At 42.5% G+C, this 9,534-nt stretch overlaps 1 protein-coding gene across 1 annotated transcript; it reads right to left on the bottom strand.

Annotated features, from left to right (window-relative positions):
• Window positions 1-1,044: 1,044 nt before the first annotated feature.
• On the bottom strand, window positions 1,045-8,474 carry LOC119277842 (putative NAD kinase 3). Its single transcript, XM_037559173.1, has 11 exons — window positions 8,320-8,474; window positions 6,945-7,110; window positions 6,715-6,837; window positions 6,135-6,313; window positions 5,553-5,666; window positions 5,316-5,410; window positions 5,036-5,142; window positions 4,252-4,325; window positions 3,164-3,242; window positions 2,461-2,768; window positions 1,045-1,730 (listed from the first exon to the last, which is right to left on the bottom strand). The coding sequence occupies exons 1-11, from the start codon at window positions 8,344-8,346 to the stop codon at window positions 1,428-1,430; spliced, it is 1,575 nt and encodes a 524-aa protein (XP_037415070.1). The 5' UTR covers window positions 8,347-8,474; the 3' UTR covers window positions 1,045-1,427.
• Between the last annotated feature and the right edge of the window lie 1,060 nt (window positions 8,475-9,534).

The following is a 9,534-nucleotide window of genomic DNA, read 5'->3' as shown; positions in this document are numbered from 1 at the left end:
GGCGGAGGGCGGCGCGAGGAGCGAGGACGCGCAGGCCGCGGCTGTGGCCATGGCGGGGGTGGTGGGGGGAGGGAGGGAGGGAGGAGGAAGAGGAGATAAGAGCGGGTGGATGATTATATCCCGAGTGCGGGCGCGTGGAGTGTTATAACGAAGGAGGCGAACCGATGGGTATCTCGGGCCGGGTGAGGTGGACGCGCACCGGATAGGCCTTCTTCCTCCGCTCGGACCGACCCGGCGGAGGGAGGGGACGAACTCGGCGCCTGATTTGGCTGGGCCGAGACCCGTGCCGAGGCCGAGGGGGACTTCGTCGTGTGGGGGCGAGTTCGTGTGTGGCCGCGCTCCCTCCTGTGCTGTGATGCCAATTTTCCTTTGAGGGTTGCCGTGGCCTGCAGTCGGCGGAGTACGTACGCTCTCGCTCCTACTGGAGTTGTGGGTTTCTGGCAGTGGCATGAATGGTTTACTTGGGTCTTTCAGCGGCCGGGCGAGAGACTGATTTTTCGTGTTCATCGGTTTGCATCCAGAGATTTGAGAGGCTCGGGCCATTTCCGTGCCCGGATTTTCGTTGGGGTTCGTAGCGAAGCGTTTCTTACCGAGAGCTTTCAAGAGAGCGACTCCACGGATGATGCAGTTCGGTTACGACGCGTGGTGCACTATTACGAACTCGTTTGTCAGCTGCCGGGGACGTAGCTTTGCTTTGCAGGCGTGCGTGCATGGGGAACGCCGACTGGCTTGTACTATTTCGGGTGGTGGATGCTATCTGCAATGCCGTTACGTGGTTTTCTTTTTCAAAAATAAAATAGAATGAATGGTCATCGGGGGAGAGGTTCCCCACCTGAAAATTTTCCATTGGTTAAAGAAAAGGCCAAAATACCAGATCGTTTTTATATCGGATAAGTACACAGGAGGGAACAAAAGGAGAATGAACCGCAGGACAAGAAAACCACCAAGATAATTAATTAGGTCCCACGGAAGTATGGCACCCACAACAAATACCGTTCCGGGCCAACTGGTTATGATTAGGAATCGGCACCACTCAAGCTTATATTAGTGCACCTCTCTTACTTTCAAGGCAAGCAGCAAGCAAGAAATCCGCCCATTATTCAGATCAGAGTTTCAGCTGCAATTCTTACATAATTACATTGCCTGTACTCCACAAAGCTATAGATATTCACATGGCGACAGACCGACCATGTTCGAATTCCACAAGCCTAAGCCTAAACATATCGATAAACCCTTTTATGCGCAGCATATAGTATAAGAACATTCAAAGATTCATAACGAACCGAACCAACACAGGAGCATATATATATATATATATGATGATACATATCCACTCCATTTTTGCTGGGCTGTGAGGAGATGCTCTGAAATATCACATCTAACGACTCATCAGCCATCTCGAGCTACGACGACACAGGCTTCATCAATCAGGCAGGGCCGTCAAGTGCCTGGCTCTTCCTGAGATTCCAGTGGAGGCCCTCATGGATGCTCCGCAGGAAGTCGGTCGTCGAGTCCACCAGGCACGCCGTGGGCAGGGGCCATGGAGAGACGCTGCAGATGAGGGCGTCGCCTGGCCCTAGCTGAATTCTGCCCTTGCCGTCGAAGGACGCCCAGGCTTGCCCTCTGCTGTTGAACGGTACTTGCACGCGCAGAGTGACGTATTCCGGCAGTATCAGAGGCCGGAATGACAATGAATGGGGGCAGATTGGTGTGAAAAGGATCCCTGGGACCTGCATGCACAGGCAAATCGTACAACTTAAATGAGAAGTAGTAACTGAAGGGAATATGAAACGATTACAAACCAGGGAGCGACAAAAAAAGAACCATCAAAATTGTCTAATTGCTGATACATGATTCTAATCAAATTGTTGGTTGTTGATTCATCTTAATTAATGTTACCATGTACAATGGGTTTTGTGACGATTTGAATAGCTGCTCAGGCAACATTTCAGAATATATAAAATGCATCTAGTAGAAATAGTGACCCCTTAAAAACTGAACTATAATAAACAGGACAAGGTTTTTAGGCCTTTTAAAAACTGAGATCCGCCTCAACTAGTTTTAAAACATATACTTTCCCCATATCATAATATAAGGCCTATTAGTAGGCTTTGACCAAGAATTACTCCACTAATAAATGGTTTATATGATATAAAATCATAATCATCAGCGAGTATTTTAGAAATGAATCTAGTGATACCAATTTCATGTCATATAAATAACAAGTAATTCCTGGTCAAAGTCTTGTCTTAATAAAACCTACTCCCTCCGTCCCATAATATAAGAGCGTTTTTACACTAGTGTAGTGTCAAAAACGTTCTTATATTATGGGACGGAAGGAGTAATATGCATTATATTATTTAATACAGAACAAGGCAGATAATAACCTTTCCAGTGATTTAAAACAAAATACTAATGGTAAATAAAATCTGGGGAGTATATGTAGAGTTAAAGGTATACCTGTGGATGTACCATTGATCCTCCAGCTGCCAGTGAATAGGCTGTGCTTCCAGATGTTGTTGATATTATTAGCCCATCTCCTTGTACGCATGTAACAAAAGAACTATCACAATAGCATTCTAAGTAGGTAAGGTAAGATGACATTCCTCGGTCAATTGTAACTTCATTAAGCACTAGAATCGGTTCCCCGGTCTCAACTTCATCTTTAGCTGCATCACGGATTACATGGCACTGCAGGCGGCTCCTCAGTGTGATGGTAAATGGTCTTTTCAGCACATTCCCCAAGCATTCACGATACTGCTCGCTTGCTAACCTTAAGTCAAGGACAAACTATATAGATGGTGGGTTGAGCACAGAGCATAAAGCTCCACCGAGGTAAAAAAAAAAGGTTGTATTACTAATATAGTATAAGATCACTGTTAGTCTGGTACAAAATATGTAAGCACCTCTGGTATAGAGATCGTATGAGATTGTGACACATATAGTGAAGTATGGATGTTAAATCTCTGAGACCAAACATTGCAATCTGCTATGGCCAGTTGCAGATGGAATCAAACATGCCATGGATCTGCTGCAGAGTTGAAAAGGCAGAAGTGCAATATCCAAATTTTAACGATGTAATAACAAAAATAAACAGCAGTGCAGTTTAGCAACATGGTTAGCAAGCACTCATAACAAAAATAACACTGATGATTAAGGATACGGAAGGGAGTCATGAAGCCCAATGATCCAAGAGAGAATGCAACAACTGGGGGAACTGGCCCTTTGAACAATGATGCAGCCTGTTTACAGATGTTGTCATGTTAAAGAGCTCCCTAGCTTAAACTGATTATAAAAACAAGCCATAAATACTGAAAATTATGGAGAACAAACCAGGACAGAATTTGTTTCAACATAACACAGCCAACATTTAGGTTATCGAGCAATTCAATAGTAGGACATTGCTCAGCTTATACTACCAACCGTAGTAGCTGCTAGATTGGAGTAGGTTAGAGTAGGTATCTCTTACTCCTGTGGTGTAGAGTAGGTCTTCTCTTGGTTTTGGTTTTGGCTTTGTCTGTTTTTGGTTTGGTCATCCCCACAGTTGGTAATTTGTACTTTGCGCTCGCCATTCTTTTTCTAATACAATATGAGTTCGAGAAAATAGCTAGGTTAGAGAAGTATCCATGTGATTAGAAATGTATTGAAGAACTCAGTGCTATTGCTCGTAGAACTAGACCTGGCTCACTATCGATAATCCCTGAGGGTTTATTGTAGCCACAAATCAATCAGCCGCCGCATCTTGCATTGACAATAGAAGAGTGGACGAACCACTCTCCAATGTGCTGTTAACTAAGTGAGCACACTTCAACATCTTGCACTCTAGCGGTCTAGCCATGCTTAATAGCATTGATACTTTCCTCTAAGTTGCTCTTACTGAACTTATTCAGTCATCTATCTACAAGTCTCTTCCATCCAAATAGCTTGTATTTTTTATGTACATCTGATAGTTACTCAGTTTCCTTCCAAGGTATATGTAATTGTTTTTTTTTATTTTACATTAACAGAACCTGGAAAAAAACTGTTTGACCTATTCTAATCATTTGGTTGTCCTTATTGCGAGCTGACACTTGCATAGTAAATTCCTATGCACAAAGGAACTAGGCGCACTAATAACACAAAATGTTGTGTTATAAGACTGCTAGTATATTTCATTGAAGGCTGAGCTAAACAAAATGTTGTCTGTGCTCTGTCAAACTAACCACACAACATCCATATTCAATAAACTGTCACAATAATTGTGCTGCATACCCATAGAACAGTTCCATCACCACCGAGAGTTACAATGAGGTCAACCTTCGTGTGTAATGTCTTCATTTCCTGATCTATCAGATATTTCTGATTAGTTGAGCACTATATGGAAAAGGTTATATGTGACTAAAAGTAGTACAATCAGTGATAGCTTAAAATCATCTATAAGAAAATACAGAAGAACGTTACTGGATATAATTCATCAATGGAGAAGGAAATGCTTAGTAAAAGATGACCCTCAAGCATTAACAGGAAGTTAGTAACAATTATAGCAAATATAACAACTATTGAGACATGAGAGCAGTTCGTTCTTGGTAGTCTTGGTAGAGGAAACATGTTATCTCACACAAAAACAACATCAGCAAATTTGTGTACTGATGGTAAAGAATAACTGCTCGAGGTAACTATAGACCCCCATACCACTGTCACTTGTTAAAATCACGAGAGGAATTTAGGTGCTTGAGTGTTCGACAATGAGATTGTACAGGAGTACTCCCAAAAGAAACCATGGATGGAGCAGGAATTCAGAATATTACTTGAAAATCCACTTGCATGCTCTGTAACTCTGAGGTGCATAAGTCCTTCATGTAATTGCTAAATAGCAACATAGCATTTTTCATTCTTCTAATCAACAGCCATAACAATTATTCACATATCAGGTTATAGATATTTTAAAAATAAAATACATCCAGACATTAAAATTACAGCAAATATCCCTATATTCCAAAAGTACAGTCGGAAGCAATGTGGAGAAATGAAATACAATACAATCAAAATCTCTTACCATTATCCCATGTCTGAATAAAGTTAAAGTAAGAATCTTCAATCAGTAGTTCCTTGCTAACTCGTGGTTCTACAAAGATGTTTATATTATTATGTTCTTTAAGCCATCTGCAAGAAAAACACAGAACACTTAGGACATGTGGGCAAATATGTTTGGAGATACAGTTCGACAAGACATTAAGCAGGAGATAATAAGTTCTAGCAAAAATATACTGTTGCGTGGAGTACCAGATAATTGATATTAGTAAAATTCTCTCAGGATAGGCAGCAAAGAAACATACCTAACCATTTCGGAACAGAGAGCATGCACGGAGTTGGAATTAGGTTTAGTCACAAAAAGAACTGTTTGTGGAGGGGAATCCCATTTCAGAAAAATCTGCAAGGACAGTATTTGTTGACATGAAAAAAGATGCAGCAGCTATGAGATTATTTCGAATTCTCAAACAATCATTGCAGATGAGTGGAAACAAATAAGATATTCTGTTCAAAATGGATCAAACTGAGCATAAAAGAGCTACCTGTTTATTGCTGCGTTCTGCTGTTGTAATATCCCCTTTTTCGAAGGACACAAAATCATGCTTGTGCTGACCGTTCTTATCCCCATTGCTACCCCACGAAAGTCTAAATGGTACCTGCAAAGATAAGTAAAAGGTGCTTTTAGAAACAAAAAAAGGACAAGTCGAATTGACTGGAAAAAAGACTATTTCTTCCAACTGTGATAAAACATGAAAAGCGTTCCTGTTATTTGTGTATCACAAGCAAAATGTCATAGACAACTGCTTGTGCTTTTCAGGGAGATTCTTCACTAATAGATATAGCAAATCAAAAATAAATAAAAAATAGTGCAAGTTCAATGGTGCATATTTAATGTGCAAAAAGTTCTTTTCACATATAAGTTTTTATTGGCTTCCTTTTGTTAATCTGGGTGACAACAAGTATTTAGAGGCAGCCAAGCAGCATCAGATGAAGAACAGCTGGATATGAGTTGATTTTAGCATCAAACCACATTACGAAGAAAACACATTAGTATGGTCATATAAACCAACAGCTGCAAACAGACGTATGTGAGGGTATATCCTTGCCCAAAGCCCAAAGGATACCTTTCTTCCAACAATCCTGTCATCTGATTTACGGTTAGGTCCAGGACACTGGTCCTGGAGAATTTGACGTGAGCAGATCCCATGGTTTCCGCAACAGCCTGTTTCATCAGCCGAGGCAGTCTCCAGTGTCAGTTTACTAGCCAAATGCTCTAGCTTGTCCTTGACACAGTTGCTGCAGCCTGCAAATGTTACGGTTTAGTATGAATTTTCTTGACAAAATCAGGTGCATGATAAGATAAAGTAGTCAGTTTGTTAACTTGTTGGACTACATTCGTTATGTATCTGGAATCATGTTATTTGCGTAGTTTCGATACTGATGTGCATGGATAATTAAAAGTACGTTTACATTCTTTTTTTAGAAAGTTCATTAATATTCCACGCACGGAAGGTACAACTTCAGTACAATGGATCCTTCTTTCGTTGACTGATTTGAACTGCTAAGACAATGGAGGCTGATCTAATAATATATCATTATTAAAAATAATAATGTATCATGTAGCGAAATACGACACAAAGATGTTTTGCAGTATTATGTGATAGCTACCATGAACTAGTAAAACTCAAAAATCCAATTGTGTACCTTTAATTACATGCGTGTGTGCCTTGGCTGCCTTCTCTGCTTCATACTTGCGCTTCCACTCAGCTGCCTCTGCTTGAGCAGCAGCTTTCCCTTCCGCAACTTGTCGCAGTGCTTTTCCAACAGCTTCAATTGCAAAGTGTATGTACATTAAACACATGTGTGCAGACACACGTAAGTTTTAGACAGCAGAGTGACAGACTTCAGATGATGTCAAGTATTTGTATTATTACTTCTCATGGCCTCTGCAAACTCATGAAGGTGCGCGTCAGTTGACTCGATAGGAGGAAGAAATGCATAGGTCGCCTCCTCTGATTCCTTGGAACTAACTGTGGTGACGGACCCATTCTCAGCTTGATGTGAGGCAGCTACACTAAGGTTTATTCTCTCATGACAGGTCTGTAATAAAATAAACCTCATTAAGATAATATGAAATCTGACAAGGATAACAGGGTTAACAAGCTTTCCAGCATCAAACAGACCACTCAAAGGAACAGATATAGTACAGGCCAACTACTGCTGGTAGACATTTTATAAACTCTAGAGTATGCCATGTATTAACAGCAGCGATAGACTTAAAAAAACGAAATCACGGGTTGTTTCAATGACTTTAAAGTCTTAGTTTGCATCATATAGTCAGGCATGGTTCGTGAAAATCCTAGTATAGTCAGATATTATAGAAAATTCAGAAGATTTTAAGCAAACTGAGAGGACATGTTTAGTGGTGCATCTAGCAGTAGTTGTGAAGCTGGTAAGGCACCAAACTGTATCGCCTCTACACAACATACATCATCCAAGGTTTTCAGTACTATTTTGGTCTCAAAATGTGCATCAGTCACTATGTGACAAACAAGTCAATGCCCAACAGGACAGCACCACGTATTCTTCTCCCACGTGTCAAAGATGAGTATTCTATGTGCTTTTGTCAACCCATAGAAAAAATAAGACAGAAGTTAATGATATAATATGTTCAAATACCACAAAGGTGGAACACTTGGGAAAACAAGTGCAAGTTGATCGACAACAACTGAGGCAAGATATATGATCTCAAAGAGATGGCCACTAGAAGTTGATATTAGAAACCGTATTGCAACTCTACAAGAATGGAGTATTTATATACCTACTGTGATCAGTCAATGTTTTTGGACATGATGCACATAGAACAGGGCAGCCTAATAATACTAAAATAATGGGGATGAGCTGAACTGAGTCGCACACAGTTGATGCTTAATCATCCTCTTCAGGGAAGTCTAAGACTACAGGATCAGCAACACGGCATCGCATAATAGGGGCATTTCACGGGCACTCCTGAACTAAATACTCTGCAATGCGCAAATCAAACAGAAATACACACCGAAATTCAGCCGCGCTCAGGCCCCTTCGGCCTTCCGCCGTGGCCCAGAACGGTGCAAACCAAAATTCCGAGCACCATTGGCGTCAGGAGCGCACGAATCGCCCACATTAGCCATAAGGATCCAAAGCAACTGAGCCCTCCGCCCAGGTTCACCCCTCGAAATTTCCCTAAAGTCCGGGTGATCCAACGGCAGAAACCTACCCTCTAAAAGAGAAGTATAAATTCAGAGGAAGCCTCACGAGGCGTGCGTGTACCTTCAGTGCGGCCTCGTCGGCGGACATGGCTGCGCGCGCGATCCGGCAGCTTCCCGCCGCGCCGTTCCCCTCTTCGCCGATAGGGCCGTTCAGGTGGGGAGATGAGCTGTGGAGTTTCCGCCTGCCCTCCGTGTTCGGTTATTAATGGCTTGTGCGAGGCCCGGGCGCTGTGAGCTGTGACGGCTGGAAAGGGCGACGGGCTGACGGGTGGGGCCGGGGCTTCAGTGGGATCCTGGAGTCTGTGCGAGGCACGATTCTGGTGGGCCCTTCGACCCACGGCACCGACGGCAGTGACTACCTACTACAACGAGAAAGGTAGGACACAGCGTGCACGGGCCTCCTACTTCCGCCTCCTGTTACACGAGCACCCCAGGCCAGGACGGGGCTCGCCTGCTTTCATCCCGTGCTTCATTCGCGCTCACTCGTCATTTATTTTACATCAAAATAGTATGTAGTTTATTTCCGTCTAAAATTTTTTTGTACAAAAAAATTCGATATCGCGTGGGCGCGGTTCAGATCTATTGGCGGCCAGTTTGAACGAGTCGTTCGGAGCAGGAGACACTACAAGACGAAAGAAAACATTCGGACAAGCTTCCATATACCCCGAACGCCATAAGCCTAGCCCGTGCAAAACCTCAAAAATTCGCTACATCCAACGCGGCTACTCACTGACGCCGTCCTTCAAACCCTCGCTAGATCCAACTCTCCCTCGCCTACCCTCTCCACCCCCGATCCTCTCCATTGTTCCCCTTTCCCTTCATCCATTGCTCTCCATGGAAGTTGCCATGGCAAGATCTACCGAACAGTAGTCGAAATTGGAGCTAATTGAAGTGTAATCAGGTTATTTTTGCGCACCCATCTTGTCCCCATCTCTGACCTTGCAAATGTTGCCACGTGGGTGGTACTGTAAGTGACAAGAAAAACCTAAAGCCTGGATTTCATGTAAATCTTGGCATGAACAAATTATGATGTATTATGTGTTATGGTTCTTGCCACGTGTGTGGTGTTGTTCTAGTCATGTGTAGATCAGTTTGCAAGAATAATATGTGTGGGAGTTTGTTTGATGGGAGGGTTTGTGAAGGTGAATTTGAAAATAAAAAATAGAGCAAGGAAAAAAGGTTGACATCCCCTATTTTTGCCATGTCTATGATATGGTTCTTGCCATGTAATTCCTACTAATAATGATGTATGCAGTTCTGTTTTGTATTTGAAGAT

This window comes from Triticum dicoccoides, chromosome 1A (genome assembly GCF_002162155.2).
Source record: "Triticum dicoccoides isolate Atlit2015 ecotype Zavitan chromosome 1A, WEW_v2.0, whole genome shotgun sequence".
Taxonomy (NCBI): domain Eukaryota; kingdom Viridiplantae; phylum Streptophyta; class Magnoliopsida; order Poales; family Poaceae; genus Triticum; species Triticum dicoccoides.
This window is presented reverse-complemented; position numbering and strand designations above follow the sequence as displayed.

Coding starts and splice junctions, on each gene's coding strand:
- LOC119277842 (XM_037559173.1), bottom strand. CDS start 8,346: ATGTCCGCCGACGAGGCCGCACTGAAG. Junction 6,838..6,944: donor GTTTGCAGAGGCCATGAGAA/GTAATAATACAA, acceptor TTGCAATTGAAG/CTGTTGGAAAAGCACTGCGA. Junction 5,667..6,134: donor ACAGGATTGTTGGAAGAAAG/GTATCCTTTGGG, acceptor TTATCTTTGCAG/GTACCATTTAGACTTTCGTG.